The 25,717-nt window shown below is 36.1% G+C and overlaps 1 protein-coding gene across 1 annotated transcript in view; it reads left to right on the forward strand.

The window, feature by feature from the left end:
* LOC145666819 (U-scoloptoxin(11)-Sa2a-like) overlaps positions 1-25,717 on the forward strand; it is a 420,750-nt gene that overhangs the window by 340,544 nt on the left and 54,489 nt on the right. Inside the window, exon 3 of the mRNA XM_081734383.1 lies at positions 18,467-18,640. Coding sequence (XP_081590509.1) covers positions 18,572-18,640 — 69 coding nt within the window. The 5' untranslated portion in view covers positions 18,467-18,571. The remainder of the gene's footprint in view (positions 1-18,466; positions 18,641-25,717) is intronic.

Genomic DNA, 25,717 nt, shown 5'->3' on the forward strand with positions numbered 1-25,717 from the left:
CAACGATAAAACACAGCTCAATTTTCGTGAGCAAGGCTTCCGTGTACATAGCCAACTTGTGTGTAGTGTTTGAGCCCATTGTGAAACTACTGAGTACCACCTAACCTCCAGTGTTCCCCAACCAACAATGGGTCTTTCAACAGTATTCTGCTCCTACTCAGAACGCACAGTCTACACAGGATTTGCTACGTGTCAACGTCCCAAATTTCATCTCCACTTCAGATTGGCATCCAGCGACCCGGATCTGAACCAGCTTGACTACGAACTATGGTTAGTGCTTCAATTAATTTCTTCCAAGAAGTGATCAATAATTTGGACTCCCTGAAGAGCATTCTGGTCCAGGGAGCTCGCCACTTCCCCATCAACACCGTTTGCAATCATAATGATGAATAGCCCGCCAAACTCTACTCCTATATCAGGTTCAAGTAAGACATATTGAAAACTGATTCGTGCTCTTAATGTTCCTCACTATTGCATATATATGATTAGGTCTCTTTGTAACGGAAGAGGGGTCTCTTAGTAACATCGATAATAAGAACCAGACTCTGTGCACGATGAATGGTCTGTTCGTAACATTCAGTGCTACCACCTCACCTAAAATCATAATTTGTAATTCCGCATTTAAAAGTCAAGTTGGCTTACTTTTGACGGTGTACTGAGATGCACTTATGATATGGTGTCCGTTAAGTTTATTTCATTCTCTTCAGCTTTCTTCGTTCAAGATATTTCTCAGTAAACTTCTTTTTCTCATTCTTTATATTGCTTTGTCGTCTCTGTATAAAGACAACCTATAATATTCACTCGAACTATCACATGGTCGAATTGCAAACGCTTCTCATACAGGTCGGTCAGTATGGGGAAGATAACATGCTAGCGGATGTTTCCTCTCGTAGCAGGCTAGTAGTTAAATGAGGACATTAGTGAGATTAGATCAATCATGGGATGTCTGAACTGTTTTATACGAGTCTGTATACTGTACGAGTTTCAACTGGAAGCAAAAAGGAAAAAATCTAAATATATCTTATATTTCCCAAAATACAAGTATTTTTTTCCATACTTACGTGCAACACTACTCTATACAAACCAAAAGTACAACTATAAATACTAAATCACAAAAGAAGACATATCGTTCTGTTTGCATTGTTGCACTAACATGAGAAGCAATGCCGCAAAATCATTTATCGTTTTTCGATATTTATTACCAAGGAGTTGATATTTTTATACTTATGTAGGAGAAAGTAGAATAGAAATGGCACTTAACGTTTGTTGGCTTATCAAAGCCAAAATTGTTTAGGAAATTGACTCAAATTCGAGTCGAGTTGGAGGAAATTTTTCGAGTCGAGTTCTTGAGTCGAGCTCAAAGATATATGTTTCGAGTCGAGTCGAGTTTCAATGAAAACTCGCTCAAACTCACTCGTGCCCGTCCCTAGAGTTTTAGTTGCCTAGTAGACTTAAAAATTAAATTAACATTCAAATTCAAATTTATAATCGTATTTTTTAGCTTTCAATTTCTAATATAAACCCCAAACTAATAATGTAACAAACTACTGTATGTTAATATCTTATTAATGGCCTTGATCTTCTACTGAGACCACAAAGCCTGCATACCCATTCTAAAAGAGTCAGAGGACGGCAACTTCTAAAAAGTGCATTAGCTGAGCCTGCGCCGTCTACGCAGCGCATCACTTTAATGTGAATAGTGTTAGAAGCATCACTGAAAAATAGTTCAGGGAATACATTTACGTACAGGTTAGAGTTTTTTAGCCTGACATGTTAAATACATTTCATACATTTGAACAGACTATTACAATTACAAGAATAAATATTGTAGTTCGACCAGTAAACAAAATTATAAATTTACTTTGCACTACCTGCAATACGAAATGTAAAAATAATGAAGTATATTTGGTGGGAACAAGGATCGAACCTGAGTCCACATGCCCCATATATAAGTGATCTACCATATCTTTATTCAACCAGACTTTATTACCATTGAACCACTGAACACATATGTAGGTGAGAAGAGAACATAAGACTGTAAGTCGTTACACTGTTAAATTCATTTAATTTCCTACATTTGTACAGACTGTTACTCGTACACACGGAAAAGAAAGTATTCTTCAGTTGAAAATTTTTCTTTTTCCCAATAATTCGGGAACAAATGAATTAATCTGGATCTTTATAATTTGATAAGTTGCCAAAATCGGTACTTTAATAAATTAATTTATTCTTGAGTTATTAGGAAATGAAATTTTGTCAACTGAAGAATACTTTCTTTCGTGACTGTACAAGAATAAACATAAATTGATCATTAAACAAAATTACAAGTATGTAAACTGCCTGGCGTTTGAAATCATATATTTTAAAAAAAAACTGACTTGGTGGAAACATGGATCGATTTATAGACCACACTCTCCAAAGGTAAGCGCTATACAATATTTTATTTTTGTTATTAAAAACCTTCTGACCCTTTTCTCCACTTTTACCACTTATCAGGACTACTGGACATGACAAGCAAACGAACACAGAAACATCGAGGACAGTTAAAATCACAAAAGCTCACCCACCGGAAATCAAACCCGATATCTCCTTCCCACATAAGGCGCACGTGCTAGTCACTACCAAGGGTTGATAACTTAACGTAACTGTAACGTAACGAAAATAGCTCTCTGTAACAAAATTATTGGTTATTTAATGTAGGTAGGTACAAGATATAACACCAATTTTCGTTACGACGCCGTAACGTTATTCGAGCATGTAACGTTATTGTACCGTAACAAATTGAAGGAACAAATCTGTTTCGGATATTCCTATTACGCTTGGTGGGAAAAAATCGACAACTGGTACCAGCAGAATGAGATTCTTTCCTCTGCGGGTATCTAATGGAACGAATATGAGCAAAGCAGAAGCTATTTTGTTACAAATACTATTTGCCACACGAATAACACAGATGAACAGACAGGTTTGGTAAAGGTATTGTGTTCATCAGTTACAGATCTTATCAGATCTTTGGAGAGCTCCTTGGACATGGTATCAATTGTATTATTCTTCAGAGGGTGACACTGAATTTCGTTCTTCAGGTGGTGGAGCAGAACGAAATTTCATTTTCATATGTTGTTATTTCAAATCTAAAGTAGAGGCAAGGAAAAAAACTTGATCGATTTCTGTGAATATCATAGGAGAAAATCAGTCACATACAAGGAAAAAGGCAGGTGGAAAGGTTAGCAGGGTCAGGGGGATGCAGAGAGTGAGACAGAAGTAGCAAAGGGGAGGGAAAATAGACAAGTCTTTCATTCTTCATCTTGCTTTGTTTTCATAGAGCTCTTTGCTGTCCACAACAAGAGTAGGACTAGTTGATGTAAGAACTGTTCCATGATTGGTGGGCGCAAGCCTGTGAAAATCTTATTATTATTATAATTAAAACAAAGCCCACAAAACAGCTAAGAAATTGCGTGATGCATGGCCACGTCATTGGCTATCAGTCTGCATTATTTTTGGGATATTTCACCGTTGTTTGCTGATTCTTAATCCAGGCACATCCCCAATTTGTTCATTATATTGAGTCAAACTATATTATTATTATTATTATTATTATTATTATTATTATTATTATTATTATTATTATTATTATTATTATTATTATTATTATTATTATTATTATTATGTCTAGCGAGCGTAGCCTAGTGGTTAGCGTTCTTCCTTCGCAAAAAGGAGATCCTGGGTGCAAAGCTTGTGGCCTGATACCCTGACCAGTTTCACCAGTTTTTTCGTAGTTCCACAAGGTGAATGTAGAGATGTTATCTTTAAGCATAAATCCTGCGTTATTTTCTTCTTTCCTTTTTCCATTATTGATGTTAAAATATTCTGTTGTAAATTGGGCTTAGAGGCTGCACTTGAAATATTATCACACAAATAAATGAATGATTAGGGCACGCCAGGCACGCATCCAGAATTATTTTGTTTGGAGGGATCCGAAGATTTTTTGCGGGTCTAATACGTATATATAGTATTGAACCTGTGTTATTCAACACCCGAAAAGACGATAAGTAATTGTTAAATAGTGCCTCCTATTAAAATGATAGAGCTAGAAATATTAAATAAAATTTTTAGGCTATATCAATCATTTCGATGTTAAACAAGTAAACTTATGTTAAGAAAGTTCACAAATGTTCGTCGAGTTACGAAGTTTTATGGGGAGGAATATGAATTCGGTGGATCCCCATGTAGGTCCTGGTTTCACTTCCCAGTCGGAGCGAAAGTATTTTTCGGTGTTGACTCAGCATCTGGAGACAATGGAAAAGCTTACGGTAAACTAGTGGGCAGGGTGCGAAATCGCGGAGGAGACGGGGGGAATTCCCCACCACCACCACCAAAAATTTTATGCATGCATTTTCCCCCCACCAAAATCTGTAGGTGGGGAAGGACAGATGGAAAGCAAATGTCATAAATTAATAAAAATGAAAAAAAGTCATAGTCACACCTTCTAAATAGTGCTAAAATAAATCAGTAGCATGCCTATAACTTCCTTATAGGCTATAAGGGGTTTCTATAAGGGAAAATATTTAGTGCACTGCATACAAGCATCTGATATAGGGAGTAATGATAGGGAGTTTGATCAAATAGAGGGACAGGTAATCCAGGATTTAGTAGACGAAGTGGATAGAAGGTTTCGTTCAAATGATATGCTAAAATGCTTTTCAGTGTTTGAGAATAAAGATCATAATAGCATGAGTGATTTATACGGTAAGATAGACTTAGGGTCTATATAATGCAGTTCAATTATTGGGATTGGATCCTGATACTGCAGTGTCAGAATGGAGAGAGTACTAGTCAAGTTCTAAGTCGGTAAATGATTTCCCAGTTCTTAAAGCCTTAACGAGGAAAGTTAGCTCTGTGCCATTATCAACTGCTCGTGTGAACGTGGATTCAGTGTTGCTCATAATATTAGAAGTTCCGAAAGAAACCGTTTGTTAATGAGTACCTTGCAATCTTTATTGACAATTCAATTAAATGGACCCAGGGACGGATCCAGGACGGACTTCTGGGGGGATTAACCCCCCCTAAATTATAATATATATATTGCTTTTTTTGAAAGGGCATTAGTCAACGAATATAAAATTTAGGAAAACAGCAAAAAGTTGTCCAATTGAAAGTAGAGATTTCCTAGCCTCCAATGGTTAGGGCTGGTGATTTGATATCTTTTACTAGGCATTTTAACATGATTATTAACTTTGCATGCATGATGTGTGTTATGCTGTGATGATGTAAAATTTGCAAAATGATGCCCTTTCAACACAAAAGACGCAAATTATGTTAAAACTTGACAAAATTGTTTTATTACTAGACTACACATATTACTTGTTACAAAATAGGCATACTATTTAGTAAAGAAAAGTTAGACTAGGCCACGGGCAAAACAGTTTTTGTATATACAGGGTGTTTCAAAATAACACCGACAACGTTTGGTGGTTGATTCCTGACACCAAGATAAGACGAAAAGTATAGACCAATCTGCGAGCAGAAATTCTCCCTTTCGGAGTTATAGGTTGCCGAAAACATGGAAAAATGAAATTTAAAGGTCCATAACTCCAATACTATGGGACCTACCGTAGTCGAGTCAAAACTTCGTTTAGGAACTAATATGTGCTCTATCCAAATATCCATGTTTCAGAATCTTGCGGTACTTCCACAACGACTTTTATAGAGGTAGTTGGTGAGTACTTCATATAATATGCCAGTAGCCAAACAGCCTCTATAAAAACTGTTACTTGAGTACCTTAGGATATAGAAACATAGACTTTTGGATAGGGCACATATTCCTAATTGAAGTCTTGGCCCCACTACGGTAGGTCCCATAGTTTTGGAGCTATGGACATTTAAACTTCATTGTTTCATGTTTTCGGCAGCCTATAACTCCGAGATGAGGCATTTGGGCACCCTGGTTGGTCTATACTTTTCGTCTTGTCTTGCTGCCAGGAATCACCTCCGAAACGTTGTCGGTGTTATTTGGAACACCCTGTATATAGAAATAGTGGAAATCTGGTTTTGTGCCCATCCCTAATAAAACACAATTCAGAAGTCGCATAAAGTGATCTGTTGAACAAAATGTATAATCTAAATTCAGCATACCAAGTTATCATTTTTGTCAGTTTCTGATGTCAGTGACTAGCGCAGAAGTTCACAGTAAAGCTACGTCTTCTCCGCAGGAACACGTCTTTCATTTTACGTTATTCAATGGGAACTCTCCCTGTAGGATAAACTTTCTCGTGTGCGGATTGAATCACGTGATATCGTTGGAAGTATCGTTTGAAATATAGATATGGCGAATGAGACCATTGATTGTTGTGTAGCCTATGACAACCTTTCCTTTGCGTCTCTAAAACGAAGTGAAACAAAGTTGATATGGAAAATGACACTCGTTCAATCCGTGGGTTTGTTCACTTTCAATGGAAATAGGTATCTTCTTGTAGTAATCCATCCACCACTGCTTGTAATTGTAGATGTCGCGACCTTCCTTAACTGTAAATTTGCCAGGTCTATCTGTATTTAAGTAGTATATTTTTTCCTGAATAGTGCGACTCCTTCACCAGAAATGATTAAATATGGTTGCGAATCATGAGCTCGATGTCACGTGGAATGGCATTAAACACACTGCTCCCTCTTCGGTCTTCTGGCTATTTTTTCACAAATTTTAAGTCACGAATTCCTTTTACGTTTACATACATTTGTTACTCTCCTCCTAGTCCTCCTAAACTTTTTATATTAAATAAGTGCAGTCTTGTTCAGCAGTGTGTTTATTTTCCCATTGATGAGGTGATAGGGAAAATTGCTCACCTGAGTATCATATACGTATGTAGATAGGCCTTACAAGATGGTAACAAAATATTTGAACAAACTTCGGGAGCTGATTCCCGACACCGAAACCAGCAATAAAGTCCTCTGGAGCGTTGGTCAGTGAGGGATAGTTTAGGCGATATAAGGTGCCGAAAGTGTGGAAAAAATGAACTTCAGAGGGCTGTAATTCCAAAACAACGCAACGTAGAGTGTGCGGTTTAAAACATGATAGTCGAAGTCATACATGCTCGATTGAAAAAAGTATGTTTCAAACCTCCGCAAGATGTGTGCAAAGGATTCCCCAAAGGAACGTAGGGATTATTTGCCAGGTTATACGGAATCCCTACGTTCCTTTGGGGAATCCCTTACACACATCTAGCGGAGGTTTGACATACATTTTTCAATAGTACAGTAATGCATATACTAGTGCAGTGGTTCTCAACCTTTTTTGACTGACGACAGACCTTACTGACTGCCCAGAACATCATGACACATTTCTTTGATATTTTTATTACAAATAATAAAATAATAATAATATCTATTATAATAGTGAAACCAATTAGTTTTTATAATGACTGTATAGCACTAAGCATTATTGCTACCGTTGGAGGTGTTGACTGGTACAGTCTGCCTAGATTCTAAGTAATTATTAATAAATTCTTCATGATTTTTAAATTATAAAATTTAGCGACACATCTTAAGGTACTGTGTCACACACCAGTATGTCGCGACACATCGGTTGAGAATCACTGTACTCGTAAACCTCTACTTATATCGGTGGAGGAACTTGTTCCAATCCCCACTCTCCCAAAGCAAAACCTTCAATAACGATCCTGGTATGAACATTATGACTTTGAGGCACGATTTGCATTTAATAGCACCAAGAATTATAACTAGAGTTTTTGATTTGCGACAATAGCTACCATGTTCATATGGTTTGTAATGTTACGAAGTCATTGGATTGTTGTATATCTTTGATTACTGCTATCGATAAGATACAATAAAACAAGCAATTTCCAGCCATTTTTTAAAGGGAAAACACCAGTGCTTTTTCTCAAAATCAATTTCTCAAGCCGTTTATTCCAAAAATCAGGGAAAGAAGAAAAGTTTAAGAAAACATTTTATTTCCTTGTTTTCATCTCAAAAATAAAGGAATAAAAAAAAAACACAGTCGCTTCTTATTTCGATCACTATAAAGATAATCTTCGCCGCGCTGAGAAAAGAAATAGAAAGAACAGTCGGAAGTAGGCGAGAGGGAAAAGAGAGAGCGAGAAATGCTTTTTCATCTTCTTATACCCCGTTCTAACTTACTATTCTTCTTATAGAAAGCCAATTATAGGATTGGGAGTTAGAAACCCACAAAGATTGCATTCTCATCTCATAGCTTCTCCTTTTTCATTTATGTTCTACTGGTGTCATAAAAAAAAAAAAAGAATTTCCTTTGTTAGGATTGTTCTTAAGCCACAGAAATTAAAAAAAAAAAACGTGAGAAAAAGTCAAACAATCGGATAGTGTAAGAATGCCATATCCTCATAATGCACAGTAGCAGAGCAATCTAACAATATTAACAAAAGAAAATAAAACGGCGTATAGGATGGCGTGAAATAGAATTTTATTCTTCCACTTGGTACCTCATAGATACTTATCTTTCCCGTTGCAAAGCCTTTGAGAATAAAATGTACAGGCCACCCCACTTAACTTTGTTGCCCATACTTCTTAAATCATGCCATGGTGTACAATTATCACTAAAACACGTATTTATTTATGAAATATGGAAAAGAAAATAATGAAGAAAGAAGTGACCATAATGCGAGCGGAATTCATGTCGCAAAGTGTCCCATTCAAATTTTAGGTGAGCAAAAGTGAGATATTTAATCCAGATAGGAGTTTTTCTTTTAATGTTTAGAAAGATATTATTTATACATGAAAAGCAAGGAATAATATAAAGAAACTTACATTTAAAATTTAGTCGCATACGTTCAACGGTGTGACCGTTATATTTGTATGTATGCATCGGGATCTAACACAGTAATTCTTGACCGTTCTCACTGACGTACCACCATATTTAATATGTGAAATTATTAGCATGTGAATAGTTAAAGTTATTCTAGAAAAACACGATTTCTTCGCTTCCAGGCTGGGTGTTGGTCTCGGCCACACTACACTTTTTTCCTCTCAAACAGGAGAATATTATTGCACAACTTCAGAGAAATTCTGCGTACCAGCCACTATGACAATGAATGGTAGTTGGGTTTATATCTATGACCCAGAAACAAAGGAAATGAACAAGAAATGGAAACACTCCTCCTCCCTCATCCATGAAAAGGCACGAGTGCAGAAGTCTGCTGCAAAGGTGATCTTTTCCGCTTACTGGGCCTGTGAAGCTGTAATCATGACAGGTTTTCTACCACAGGGAAAAACCATTACTAGTACCTCTTATTCCCATATCCTAAGTTACCAGAGAAACTAAAGAAGAGAGTACGCGCCTTTGGCGCGGGAGACCCGAGTTCGATTCCCGGAAGGAGCTCATGTGGTTCGGATTCCACGTTAATCAGTAGATCCACGTCTCATATAGCCTTGCTGCTGAACGGGATCTTAAACTCAAAATAAACTCAAATCAGCTCAACTGAAAAAGAAACATCGTGGATTGGTCACAAAAGAGTGCTGCTGTTGGCAGCCAATGCACCAGCTCATTCCACCCATGCATCCATGATCAAGGCAGTGGAATTAGGAATAAAATATTGCCCCACCTCCATATTAACCAGAACTAGCACCAAATGACTTCTTTCTCTTCTACAAATGAAGCGTGCACTCAGAGAACACCGTTTTGACAATAGGGATGACATCATTTCTGAGGCTGAACTGTGATTCCAATGTCAAACTGCAGCCTTTTACAAAATGGCTTACAGAAAGTAAAGAACCGCTGACAAAATGTGTCGCTAGGCACGGTGACTACGTAGAGAAGGATTAATACCATCATGTTGTCAGATTTCTCCAGAGTGAATTTCTTCTAAGTGATTGCACGAAACTTTTTGATAAATATCCCCATGTATAAGTTAAGATTAGGGCTACAAATGTCGCTGTTAATGAAAATGTATATAATACCAAAAACAATATTTTACAATACTACAACGAGGAAAGGGCAAACAAAAGAGGAGTGAAAATATGTCGTCACTAAATACAAAGAATGGGCAAGGTGGCTCAGTGATAGAGCGTTTACCTCTGGTGCGTGGGGTCCTTTGTTCGAACCCCGGCCAAGTAAGTTTGTTGTGGATAACATCGTGCCCGTGGGTTTCCTCTGTATACTCCCATTTCCTCCCTAACCTAATTCCAGCAATTCTTCCAGCATCATTCATCTGGCATAATCATCCATCTCCCTTTGACTAACAGGCACAATCGTTTAACGTTAAACTAAAAGCTTTAATTTAATTTATTTTTTAAAAACAGGAGCACTGCAGAATAAGAGTACTGAAACGGAGTGTACTGATCAAAACGGAACGAACGGCAACCTTAACTATTCTACTAAAGTATTTAATATAAATGTATTACATATGAGTAAGCAAATCTAATATGCTTTGGACATGCATTTAAAAGAACTAAACCTCCTTCGAAGATCCAGAGTTTGGCACTATAACCCCCTTGCCTCACTTTTGGCAGTCATGGTTAGTAGTAATTATTCTGAAAAATCCTAGAAAATACATACGTATATCGAAAGTAGCGTTACAGCCTATTTGGATATCAATCTGATACTTGAAAATACCTTGTTCGAATGACATATTTGTCTATGAGAATAACTCAATAAATTATGAATGTTTATGCGTAAGAGGGGGAAAAGAGAAATGGTTTTGAACATCAATATGAAGCTAACAATAACAACGTGCTGTCTCCCAGGGACTAATTTAGGTCTCGTCTTCTTTAAGTAACGAAATAACAAAAGCGTATTAGAAAATCATATTATTGTTTCTGCCAAGAGAATACAATTTCCTCATCACAAATCCATTTTCAGCAAAGAATGAACAAACACAATTATGCGTTAATTGGAAGTTTCGTTTCCTCCAACGACTTTCACTATGTTATATTCCAACAGCATTCAAAACAACATTCAATTTCTGATGTGCACATCATTTGTGTATATAAATAGACATCCAGTATCCTCTATCCGCCTTATGCAGAGTTGTTTTGACGTTAGATTAGCGTCATACTAAAGACCTGACTACTGCAGGAAACTTATGTTAATCGTACTCTTTAGTATGGCCCTAATCACGCGTCAAAACGACTCTGCATAAGGCCCTATAAATCTATCTTGCATGGTAGAAGTAAAATAGAAAACTGATTTCGAGTTTTCATTCCTTTATTTTTTATCTTATTTTTTTAAAAGTCACCATGATAGCCGCAGGAGAATTACAATCTTAATATTACACCGAATATTTGATCTATACTAAGTTATTCAGTTTCTGTCACGTATTGATAAGAAACTAATCCGTTTCTTTTGCCTGAAGCTCAAATGTGTAGTTTCAATTGATCTTGTTAAGAGTAGTGTTTCAATATGACGTATATGACATTTGAGACTCAGTTGTTTCCTCATAAAATCTATATAAACTTGACTCGGTTTTCAGATAGCTTCGGAGAATTTCAGATTAGGTGTCTGATTATGAAATGAAGCTTCGGTGACATTTGTGTTCCAGCATGAAACGTAAAAAGGGTCAGAAGTTTTACGTTTAGGAAAATGTTTCCTGGGATTTGTACAATAGTTTCAATTCAGGCCCGCAACCAGAGGGAGGCTAGGGGGACTTGGCCCCCTTAAACTTTTCGTGTCCCCTCCAAACCTCAATACAAAATGCTATTATTAATATTTAAAAAAAAAAACAATTTGTAGGATAATTTTTAATGACTTGGCCCCCCTCAACATATTCATGGGCCCCCAAACCTCTGAGGCTGGTTGCGGGCCTATTTCAATTCCCGCACCAATTGTATAATATGCTTTAAAATGAAACTTATATTCTAATTTTATGACCTACAAATATAAATTGTGGGCTAAAGAAGACGAATCATCAATGAAAAGGAATGATTGTGACAGAGCTAGTGGTATGGAAATGTAGAAGGAAGTGGGTAAATCACGAGAAAAAATGGGCATGGTGTTGTCCACCACAAGCCCATAAAACCAGGGATCGAACTAGGGAATTCTCGCAACAGAAGTGAGCACTCTACCCCTGAGCCATAGTGCTTCAATATGTTTAAATTATAACCAATTACTACATATAATCTAGAACAGTGCTATTCAACCTTTTTTTCTCGCGTTCCCCTAGACACAGTTCGCCATCCAATTATGTACCCCTGAAGCTGTTTAAAAGAAATTAAATCGAAATGAACTTATTAAACTTAATAAACATGTTCTGTTGATTAAAAAAGGGGTCAGAGACCCAACAGAAGGACAATCCCTGTGCCAATGGAAAGACTATTTACAGGAGGATAAAGTACACATCCGAAATAATTAACATGGGAAATTTCAAAGCATATGGGAGACATCCAGTTCTACTGAGGAGGATTTTCCCCTCATTCTCCCTGATAATTCACACACTGAGGACAATGTTAAAAGACTAAAAGTAACTTTAGAACTAACTTGTTAATGAGTTGACTGAACTTGTTTCCGAGACGCTAACTCTTCGATTCTTGATCGAATCTTCGAAAGTGCAAGAATCAGAGTTGATTCTGGATTCAAGCAATTTCTGTGCTTCGTTTCTATTGATGTTAATGCAGAGAAACCCTGTTCACACAAATATGTTGATGGAAATGGAAGAAGTTGTGAAATAGCACTGATCGTTCAATAAATTCTCCAACTATGATCATTCAATAAATGTTGGAAATATGCTTATTTGAGGATTAACTACCCCCAGAAAACTTTCCGTATACCCCCGGTTGAATAGCACTGATCTAGAATAATGGTTCTCAATCTTTTTTTTTTTTTTTTTTTTTTTGCCAATGCGCACCTAGACCTCTTTAAGATCATGGTGTCTCCACTGTGGTTTTTTTTCTAGCTTGCCCTTCTCATTTTATTCAAAGCTTTCGGGGGTATGGTAGCTCAGTGGTAGAGCACTTAAATCTGGTGCATGGAGTCTCTGGTTCGATTCCCGCCGAAGTAAGTTTGTGCTGGACTGGGAGCAGGAGAGTGGGAGATACATAAACTGATAAAAAGTGACAAATATTAGTCTCGAATCCATAGTTTTCGGGGTCTCTGAGTTGAACAGTTACAGTTTCGATCTCTTTTAAATCCAAATTCAGCCCCGCAACTTGGAGGAAGGGAGTGGGAGATACATAAAATGATCAAAATTGATCAATATTATGTCGAATCCTTAGTTTTCGGGATCGCTGAAATAAACAGTGACACTTCCGATGTTGTCTAAATCCAAATTCAGGACCGCAATTTGGGGATGGGGAATGGAGAAATATATAAAAATGATCAATATTAGTGCCGAGTCCATAGTTTTTCGGATCATTGAGATCAACAGTGATACTTCCGATGCTGTGCCCAGCAACATATATATAAAACAACACTATCCAACAACAAGCTTTGGTCAGTGTTCCTTTTGTTACAATATACATAGGTAGATAATAGATCATCGAAATTATTATTCCAAATAGAGTGATATGTGGTTTGGTCCATACGTCCACGTCTCACATAACTTCGATTCATAAAAGTTAATTTAAATTTCAACAAACAAACAAAATGTTGCCGTTAGCACGTTTACCAAACTATTTCCAACAAATGACATTTTTCATTCTTGACTCAGCTAAAATTTAATTTCGCTGTATTTAGAATGTGTAAAAAATTATCACTTCATCAATGATTCCCGTTTGATACGCTACATCCGAACAAATTGTACTTTCTCTTTACCACGTACAACATCCACATCTTGATTGCAAATTTTCCTCTCTTAATAGGTTATGTGAAGAAATCCTTAATCAGTGAAGACAGGTTGAAAGAGCTGAGCACTAAAGAGGATTACGGATAAATTCCGGATGATTTACCAAGGATTTTGTTCTTATATCGTGTTGTACGATAAAACCGTCATTCAGAGATGAGATTTTTCTAAGTCGAAAGTTCACGATCTATACGTTTACGATACAATCAGCCATTTCAAAAAAAAAAAAAAAAAGTTTTATACTTTCAAACTATGCTACATAAGTATAAGATAAAAGCAATAAAAAAACCAGCGTTTTTTAATATATGAATTCAGTGTTCCAAGGATAGCTTTCCTCTCCTCTTTTAAACGGTTGTTGATATCAGCTATTTTCGGTTTCAACGTTGACCACGATAGAACATAAATTATAATCCATATGTAACCACCGTCGCAAGAATACAGTTTTTTCAAATGAAACCTCTATATAAATATTATAAAAATGATTATCAAAACAAACTCCCCAAAAACATCAAATATATATAACAGTAGCACTTTCTCCTCACACATATTAGTCATCTCGTTTTCAAGTCGGGGGCGCGGTATCTCAGTGGTGGAGCGTTCACTTCCGGTGCTTGGGGTCTCTGGTTCAATCACAGCTCATGCCGTGTGGACTTTGTGGTGGACAAACACCGTGCTCGTGGGTTTTCTCCGAGTTCTCCCGTTTCCTCCCACTTTCTTCATTTCATTCATTTCCCTTTATCACCGTCTCCTTTAGCGTAACCGGCATAACCGTGGGATGTATAACGTAGAGATTTCATTTCATTTTCATTTTCGATTTCAAGTCAAACGAAATCAACGGACATAGGGGAATGACGTGTAATATTTTGTTGTTTCATAAAGAACACGAATCGAGCACCCACTTGAATCACTTCAAAATGACTGATTTAAAAAGCAGGTGTAAATGGGAGTACAGGGAGCAACTTTTAATCCACTAGAATTAAGAGGCTGAACTAAAGACTTAATAGCATGAAATTGAAATCTGAAAGCATTCTCGTGTAGTGGATACTACAATTTAAAAAGCACATAAACACACATAAACACAAGCATGTGAGCTTGTGTTCAGTTTGGGCCTGATTATCTTGATTGGTTTTCAAACTGGTATTCCTTAGTGTAAGTTCTGCAACCCAACATATCACAGACACATGTTGGTTGCCTTACCAGCTTGAAAGTGCCTGAAAAATCTTTCATATGTGTCTTCTAAATCTTGTCATATGTGTTTTATGGGTTACCTAAATCCAAAGTGGCAAGCAAGAAAAAGTATTACTAACCAAAAATTAAATACAAATCAATATTTGGTTTGATCTAAAATTTACCTTATTTCATTGTTCATTGTGAAAAAAAAACTATTGTGAGCTTCATGTATTCTATTAGACCCTATCAACTATTACATTATTATTGAGTTTAACGCCCCACGATTATGCTCTGAGACTAAGGGAGAAGGATAACAATGAAAGAAATGGTGGAGTGGAGAAAGTTGGAGAAAACGGAAGAACCCTGAGTAAATCCACGCACACGATGTTTGTCTACCGCAGAGCAGAATCTAACAAAAAATCAGTACATAAGTACAGTTTTCAAAATTAAATCTAGTAACTACAGTTTTCAGTTTGATGTTAGTTTAACTGTAATAAGTTTATTATACACAGAACTACTTATTTCATATGATACTTAGGTGGTGTTCACATGTTTGAAAAGATAAATTTGGGTATTGATTTTATAACCGTCTTCTTCTCGAATTTTATAGACCTCAAAAAATCCTATGTAGGCCTCTATAGAAAGAGAGACTTTTACCTTGTACGCTCCGACATAAAATGAGTCTTTACCTCCTATAACGTTCTTAACTGAAATTGAAGTTTCCACATAAATTGTAAAGGATTCTCCCACGAAATATACTGTTATGAATTCAGAATAGTTTATGTCAACATTATTAAAGTTTGTATTAAAACATTTTTGTTGAAGATTACTCTTTAAAGCTCTACAAACAATTTGTTGAAACTAGAAAATTCACTGCGTCTACTGATTGTCCATTTTTCTTCCCTATCGAGTGGCCGCTCTACTTTTATTCTTGATTTTTTTCTGATTTGTTAGTTCAAAATACAGTAATTATTATTTTTGTATATATATATATAAAATGGGCGAAATTACTAGACATGCCATCAACTGAATTTTGAGATATGCTCTGACTTTATGATTGGTTCAAAGCAGGCAAACGATAAGCCTTGATAGCATTGAACACGGAATCATTTAGCGTGGTGTCGGAAGTTAAGGATCGTCAGCAGCACGGTCTCTCATATTCGGAGAAACGCGTAGTGTGATGTTTTCTTTCACGCTTATAAGTGAAGAAAACGTGTAATATACCGTGACAAAATACATATCATCACACGTTATTCCGAACACACACACACACACAAAAAAAAAAAAAAAAATATGACGCTGCCGGTTCCTAACACTTCCGACTTCCCTCCGAATCATTGGATGTCCATTGTTGTCAAGGATTACTTCCTGCCTACTTTGGACAATATTTTAATCAAGGTATATCTGAAAACTCTATTGAAAACATATCTGAGAATTACACCCTAAAGGCGAATACCCTCTACACCTATTGACAATTGATGAAATATGCACTTTTGGATTGTGTATGTGTGGCTTCCTTTACGCTGATAAGAACCACCATCCAGAGTTTCTGGAATTTAAATAGGGAGTAGTGAAATTTAGCTTTTTCGCGATTTTGAACAGCCCTAGCTCTGAAACTATGCACTTTTGGCGATAGGTCCATACAAACTTTTTCTCTTATTTTGGTGTGAAGTATCATCTCTATCAGTTTGTCGGTATAGTTCATTAACATCCTCTGTATATATAGATATAGATATAATGGGAAAAGAAAGGTAAACGTGCTTCATTAAAACTGAAATGATTGAAGAACAGTTTCATTAGTTCCCATGCAAGAAGGCCGTGGAAAAAAAAAAACTTTTTTCAATAATTCATTAAGTCATTCAGGAGCAACTTTAGAAACGTCGAGTTTGTTAGTTTTGGAGTTAATGTCCTTCCTCAACAGTAACTCCGTAGGATCTACAGGTTAACGTGGGATCTGAATTACATGTAATCCTACCGAGAATCGAACCCAATTTCCCGCCCTGATGACACAAACGGTAACCATACAGGCACACATAAGCTCCAGGGAAAATCTGGAAACCAATTGAATTTGAACTTCAAGTACTAGATCCAGCCAGCTATGAAGAAGTTCTTCAGCTAGGGTATCTGTGAGCTTTTATATCAGAAAATATAATTTTTGCATTCATTTGCACGAAATCGCAAGGCGGTAAGGGGCGAAGTACAAAGTATTGGCTGTAGTGATATGGGATAGTAGCAGGCCGGTAGCCAATCCAAAAATATAGGGAGGGCGGTAGAAGTTACGGAGGCCGATCCAACCATATTATAGTTCATTTGCAAGTCTACCGCGAAACTTTTAGGGGGCCCAGCAAAAATTTAGGGGCGGCCTCCTAGACCCGCCATGGATAAGGGCCTGAATAGTAGTCTATATTTCGTGCTCAATATCTAGGAAATGACATGCATCGCATAGTTGTAATTATGTACACAAATAACAGGTGAATATATTTGAGCAGCTGGGCGAACATAATGGTACAGTTGATATTGAACTATTAGGTGGAATGGATTGTGATCTAACCACAGAATAATATGCAGGTAGTTTAATTTTGAAAATGTACCTGCAGATGGCAGGGGAGGCTTGTTTGCTCAAAAGTTAGAGGATGCGACATTCTATATGTTCGCCCAAACTGCTCAATTAACTACATTCCATAGCAAAACATGACAACAAAAGTACCCGAAGATTTTCCTTACTTCAACAAGTTGCAATGGCTTTGGTCAGTGATACTTTATCAAATCGAGCCTCAAAATCCTGCATGATGTAGATAACTTATGTTTTCACTGGTATGTGGCGACTCATGAACCACAAGAGAAATTTCTCATTCATAATAAAAATAGTCGTGTCCATCTGTTTGGTGAGTTTCAATTTCAATTGCAGTTTTCACTCAAGAGTCTACCAGATGTCTTCCCTAATGAACACTCAGATACGAAGTCTTCCAATCTCACATAAAGGTATCATGAGTAGTATTGCTGACACAAAGTCCACGCTCATACTCATTCCTCAGGGATAAAAAAGACATAAAGAAAACAGATGTATTGCGAACTTTTCGCCGACGCGTTTCCTCATCCGAACAAATTAATTTTTGAGGATTTATGAAAAATGGACATGGTAGTTTTGTTACATTATGATACGTGTAGTTTTGTAAAGCTAGGCACATTTTTTTTCAAATATATAAAAAAAATATTACCTCATTCTATCCCATGTTTTATTCAGATTACCAGCATCTACATATATTGCTCGCGGGTGATTTCGGTTTGTGTATAACTTTGACCTGCTTCCTAGTTTTGTAAAAACAAATGCCCTAAAACGTTCTCATACATGTACTGTTTTATCATAAGGGATATTATGGATCCATATCATCATATTTTATTATGGATTCTGCATTAGTTTTGTTCGAACTTGTACTGATTCATATAAACTTACTTTAGGACTGCTAATTCTTCAAAGTTAAAACATATAGCCTAAGTACATGAATAACTGTAATTCTTTGTTTCCTCTTTTACATCAATAGGCCCAAGAGAAGTTGGGAGTTTGTGATAGTGAATCCATATGCGCCTATTTACAAGCGAATGCCTGGGGAATCAACAAGAAGCAACTCTGCTCGTGTCCAGGAAGGATGAGATGCCCGTTGGTATGGGACCCAATGGACGGCCATTCCGTCACTCAAGGCTCAGAGCAATATAAGGTAAGGAAATATATTTGCCAGTTTGTCTTATATGTGTAGGGTGTTTTTTCCAAAGTTATGCTCAATATTGAAAAGGAATATTTAGTAGAACATCTGCTACGTGCATCCCTCATTACATGACAGGTTCTCAAACAAATCATTAAATCGATCCTGATCTGTTGTACCTATTAACATATGCTCTCTTCGCGATACTTAGCTTTAAATGGGATTTAGACAGGATTTTATTACTATACAAATACTGGCCTTAAAGTGTCTTCACGGTAGGGTCGGGCTGTAAGAAAGCAAGAATGCAATTCAAAGCCCATTCATTAAACTACACATATATTACTTAAGCACAGATCATCATGTGTGCAGTTATTGCTGCTGCCATAGTACAATTTTAGCAAAACGAGAGTACTGTAGTTGTTGCACTTTCTCAGCAGCATGACACAACAGGGATTTCGGAGAATATTAAGTAAACTAACGTCATTATTGAGTTTTCAGCAGCAATTTGCAGTCTTTTATGAGCATCTTGTCCACCACTGTGCCTATATTGTTAAACTTGTTAAACGTTGTTCTTATCAGCATTCCCATACTATTATTCTAAATTAGTATTTGGATAGAAAACGTCACAATCATCCCATTTACTATATGGGATTGCCGAATTCATTATAATCTTAATTTAACTCTTAAAGATCAATATGGTGTGTAATATTTTATACAAATAGACCAAGACAAGTTATTCGTATGGCATACGTATTTTCTGGACAAATTGTACATCATATAGGAAGCAAACTAAAAAAAAAAAAAAAACTTGTAATTCGACTTTAAAATTTATATGTTAGAGTTTATAAAATTTTTAGCACTGTAGGATACAATAGGCCATGGCTCGAGAGATACTATTCTATGACGTTCCCTGAATATAAGAAGAACTGTTCTAAAAACTGGAAGATCAGGCGTTCTAGGCATACAAGCACGTGGTCAAAAGTCTGGACCGGACTGAATATTTTACAAATTGTGTTTGGGTTAGATCTGAAGTTAAATTACATCAATTTTGGAGGAAAAGTAAAACGTTATGACGAGATTACGATCGTCGCCCACCATCTTGGTGTGGCTGCCATATTGGATTCAACTTCGCTGTTTTAAATGGTAACATGGTCATGCGATATGCGTCTTTTAACGAAAATTCGAATGGCAGTTCGTTTTACGATAACTATAACAGTGGTGTACTTACGAATGATTTTAGGGTAGTGTTTGGACTCTGCTGTGTGTTCCGAAAGGAAGGATTACGTGCTTCATATACTTTGTAACTCCACAACAACTGCATTCATCACTAGAAAGAACATCTGCAAACCAAAAAATAACAAACAAACACAATCATAGAATATTGTAACTCAATGGGAGCGACCCTACCAAGCACGTCAGATGATATGGTGGTCCCGCGTAGCGTAGTCGTTAACGCTCTCGCCTTTGGTGTGAGCAGTCAGATCCAATTCTCGGTGGGGCACTCGGTCGACAAAATGTAAAACGGTTTCGGCCTCGGAAAATGTGGCCCCAGCCACCCTGAATGAGGTTTTCCTCATTCACACTAGGCAAATGCCGGAGTGGTACCTAACTTATGGGCCCCAGGCTTCCTTCCTTCCTTCCTTTCTCGCCGAGGGACGTCATCCTTCAAAACGTGACAGACTAAATGGTCATAGATGCCGAAAGCCCAGAAATCTTTTTCCTAAATCCCTAAGTCAGATGATATGTTCGTATAACTCAATGATTTTTCTTTTCAAGTGGGCAACACCATTAACTTTACACTGGTGCATAGCAGTTTCCAAACGCCCCAACAAACAAAAACTCCATTGAGTTAGTTCGGGAAATCGTGGTGCTAGTCAATTGGTCCATATCGATCTATCCATATACCTGGAAATTGTTTATTAAGTCACCTGATAACAATGTTACTATAATGCAGCGACGCACCATTTTGTTTCTAGCATATCGCAATATTCAGGCTTCGTTAATGAAGATCGTGTAGTAACTATCTCACCTCATATAACGCACCACGCCATTATTTTAGATGGACCTTGCACTTTTTTTTGCTCCATATGTTCAATATAGGTTTGAGTCAGCACAGTACCGAAAATTCTATCTGTTTACTTTGAGTCTAACATTTAACATTTTTCTTCATCACTAAGATCAACTTTATATAGTAACAGTGTGTCACGTGCTCACTGCCCGAATGTCCTAATTAACAGTGTATTTTACATATATAATGTATAAATAAATAAATAAATAATCTTTTAAGGCAGAAGAAAATTTATCAATTAATTTTAGCAACGAAGGTCATACGTCATAAAATCATATTTCCTCGAAAACTACGCATCTGAATTTCCTTTTAACCATGTTATTTTATTCTGCTCGATGCAATCCATTAATAATAATTTTGTTCTATATGTCATTAATCACCTATTGTGTACTGTCATCTTGCTATTGTCACAATGAAAAACTTTATAAGGATATATTTCATTATCATGATTATCTTTATAAGTCGCTTGGCTATCATACAGGTTAATGTTTAGTTTTTTTTTTTTTTTTAATTTAAAAAATTAGATTTTTTCGATTTCTCGAAAACTGTCCTTGAGTATTTACATTTATCCATACTATTTTGTTTGTCTTAAAGAGATCTACTGATTGTTGTATCTCTTATCTTCGGGCATTTTTTTCGTTAAATTCCAATAAATAGAATTTACAGTAATCTTGATTTGTATTAACAAAGAAACATAACTGTTCGTCAATTCATCTTTCTCCCAACAACCACATTTAATAAATGTATACATTTATTCACTTTAAATTATTACCTGTTGGGAGAAGTGATATTCCAAATACGTTCCTAAATCATGCACACAGATGGAGACAATCCTGTTGAGGTTCCGTATTTATGTACTGCCAGCTACATTACTTAATAACTTGTCTCAATATTATTGAATAAAAAGTAAGACGACATTGATTGTAGTAAAAAATGAACCACTATTCGTGAGATTTCAAGTTTTACGGCAACGATTTCAGTTCTAGTTTATTTTAATGGCATCCGTTCCGTTAGAACGATTTTCAGTCTCAGTATTATCATTAATCAATTCACGCAATTTCCTTCCTCCATTTCATTTAACATTGAAATAGAATGTGTACTTTTATATCCATGCATGTGGCATATACAGATTGATTTCTATATGAAATAAGAAATGTTTGTTTTAATAGTCAATAAAACGTCAATAATGTATCTGCTTGACGACGAATCTTGACAATTTCGTTTCTGTTGAGTTTAAGATAAGGTATGTTTCAATAGCAAAAGGAAGATCGTTATCCATAGCAGATATGAATAAACTGAAACAGTTTCGCCACAGAATATTTTCACTGATTTTTGTTCATTCGAAGCAGGAAATTGTGTCAATAGCAAATAACTGTAGTCTATTTTCCTTTACTGCGTAATAAAGCAATGAAAAATATTTTCCTGGACATCGACGTAGACAGACTGTCTTAATATTTTATGTCTCGCTACTTCGCTTTGTACAAATAATTTTAAAAGCTTTTGAAGATTAATATCACCTTGTCTCATATTTGATTATCCAGTCTATGGCGGAACTGTACTTTCCCTTCAGTGGAGGCGCGGAGGCTCAGTCGTAGATCGTTCACCTCTTGTGCGTGCAGTTCCTGGTTCGATTACAGCTCACGTCAAGTGGACTTTGTGATACGCAAACACCGTGTCCGTGGTTTTCCTTGGGGTTCTCCCGTTTCTTCCTACTTTATTCATTCCACCATTGCATACATTTATCATCATCACAGTCTCCTTTAGCCTAACTGGCATAGCCGTGTCTACTTTCCCTTCAATCATTAAGCTGTGAGAATGATCGTAAGTTCGTACTTAATAAAGGGGTCTGCAGGAGAGATGAAAATTATGTTTCACTCTGAACAAAAGCGAATCGTACTTAAATATTAGAAATCCTGCTATTGAAGAACAAACTATTAGTCTACATTGCAGCTACATTAAACTGTTCTGGGAAAGCCTTATAAAGAAAGAGTAAGTGGAATATACTGATACACAGTTTTGATCTATATATTACTATTTTTGTTAACGCTTACATATCAGTGATGTACTCATTAATATCATTGCAAAGAAGAAATATTTTCTCTTCAATGGCCAAGTTATGTAATGGCGTTTGTAGCTATCATTAGCTATTTGGGTATCAATAGTTTTTTAAAAAAATATCCAAAATATCCTGACATGCAAGTGTGTTGTGATTCAGTTGTACTATACTAATACAAAATATCATACACTATCCTTTGGACATCATGATTTACGTTAAAATTGTCATTTTTTATTTCAGTGCAGAGAAAAATACCTTTCAGAAAAAAAAATAATTCGAATTATCCAAATTCTCAGGAGAAGAATAGTTTTATACTGTTATTTTAAAGTTCAGCTGAACGAATTTCCAAATATGATAAAATATAGCAAGGATCAAACAGTTTTCTATTTGAAAAGACCAGACTGGTGAAACGAGTTTTTCCTACCACCCACATTGCCTAGGTTTTACGTTTCTCCTACTGATAAGAACCAAAAACCAACATAAGAAAAAAAAAGAAATACTGGAAGAGATATACTCAGAAATAATCTCTGCAGGACGAGCCAGAGGCTTGCGGGAAAAGGGAGAGAGAGAGCCTAGGGAAGGAACGTGTGACGTGAATGGTCTCAAAACGGATTGAATAGCCGAAAGAACGATTCACTTTCCATAGCCTCAGAATATCCAATGGGATTCCCTTGGTGAATCTAATCTGTGGGCTAGGGAGTTCCACGGACTTCCTGCAGCACGAAGCTACGCTATGAAATAGAGTTGATGAACAGCGGAATAGGGGGTGTGAGAAAGGTAAAAAAAAAAAGTACGTACAGAAAGTTGACATTTGTAAGGTTTGTAAATCGGCGAAAAGCGTGCTACGTACGAAAGGAGATAAAGAGCAAAAGAAAACTTTGAAGCGCAACAGATGAAAATCGATCGATCTCTCTTTCCAAAGGACTTCTTATCTTCTTTTTCAACTCCATACAGAAGCGGGAAATTGAGAGGAAAATTTTCTGTCCGAGCGGAGAATAGGAAGAATGTCTGTTACGTTTCGGAATACAAATTGAATAGAGCTATCATGGAGGTAAATTACAAAGAAATAAATAAATGAAGGATTGGTTTAAATTAAATTCTCAAAAAATGTCTTCAGCTATCAAGTCTTTTGCGGTCAAAATAGCAGTGATTTTTTTTTTATTTCTCAAAACGCAGTTGAAATAAGTTGGATTTGTATACCCAGAAGATTTTACAAATTTGCTCCGTTCATTTCTTTAGAATAATAGAACACTCTTATGATACATTTTAAGTAAAAATGATTATAGATAAGAGTATATTTGCACGTAGATGATTATGTATACATGATTGTAACATGCAAATACACAAAATTGTAGTTTCACATTTATTTTTTATTTTATTTTACTTACATCGGTGTGTTCGAGTAACTTTTGAGAGAATACAAGGTGTTTCAAAATGAATACCGTGGTTTTAAGTTTTGTAGTATTTATTACATTTACGTACAATTATAAATCATACATCAAATGAAACAGCAACTCAAACAGTTTTTGTTACAAGTGTTCAATGTGAGCACCATTCGTCACACGACACACATCGAATCGATAAGCGAGAAAGGCTCATAAACTTTCCGCCGGGATATGGTACAAAACACATTCAATTTAAAGGAAATCACGTTGCAACTTTAGAGATTGTAGCAACTGCAAATTATAAGGACGTAGTTGTAAGCATCTCCATAAAATTCTCCACACAGACGGTTGAACTGTAACTATAGGTTCAGTTTTTGCAAAATGTAGAACACACAAAAAGTTTTCTGCTCAATAGTTGCCATCTTTCTTACTAGCGCTTTCTATCGGCAGACAGAGGAAATAGTGCATGTGCATGCGTGCGTACAAAACTATTTGAGTTGATCTTTCATAGTTATAAGGTAATTGTTTTAAGTACTATAAAACTTTAAAACCCCGATATCCATTTTGAAACACCCTGTATTGTCCTCCATATCTTGCTTTCCAAAAGCTTCATCGTGAGTAATTTTGTCAAGGAACTGACTTTCTGATATAAAAACTAACCGCTCTATAAATTCTCCGACGCAAAGTCAAGGAATGCTTCATCCAACTATTTGCCGATTTTAAGGTTTGGGGTATATTCTCAATACTTTGCTGGTTTCATTGCCGTTGTTGCTAATTTTTGTGACTGGATTCTGCTATTTATTAAACTTCCAAAGCAGCGATAGCAAATAGAGATAGCGAGAAGCTGCTTTTTTGGACAGAATATCGATTCAACAATCAAACAATAGGTTCTCTATTATTCTATAACCTTTTATTCAAACCAGAAGTGGAAAATCAACTATTTCCAGTTTTAAGGTTAATTACTATAAGCAAAACCATTAATAGACAGCGAGAACTTTTTAAATAAATAAATAAATTTATATATATATATATATATATATATATATATATATATATATATATATATATATATATATATATATATATATATATATATATATATATATATATATATATATATATATATATATATATATATATATGTATGTATAAAAGCTAGCAGTGAAAATAGCAACACTTACCGAAACTTTCTGCCATTATTTTTCCGTACGGGGCTTAAGAGGGATAGGTGCTGACTGCCACGGGTGCTGACTGCCACGACGGCGTGCTGACTGCCACGAGCCTGGGAGAAACTGTATTTGGAAAGAGAGGAATTAATCCCTCATACTAAATTTATGATTATTAATTAATTTAGTAGGGATTAATTTAGTAATCATCACAGCAAATCTATGTGGCATCCTATAAGTTACAAAGTTGCTCACTATGTGGAACGACATACACTTGGATGTTTATAAAGGGATTTTTTTTTTCTGTTATATGTACAATTTGCACATTTCATTGTTTATATTAATTATTGTTTTATTGTATTATTTAATGGATATGATGGTCTGAAGCCAGCTGACAAGGGAAGTTTGGGAGAAGCA

This window comes from Thermobia domestica, chromosome 12, assembly GCF_964235325.1.
Source record: "Thermobia domestica chromosome 12, izTheDome1.hap1.1, whole genome shotgun sequence".
Classification (NCBI taxonomy): Eukaryota; Metazoa; Arthropoda; class Insecta; order Zygentoma; family Lepismatidae; genus Thermobia; species Thermobia domestica.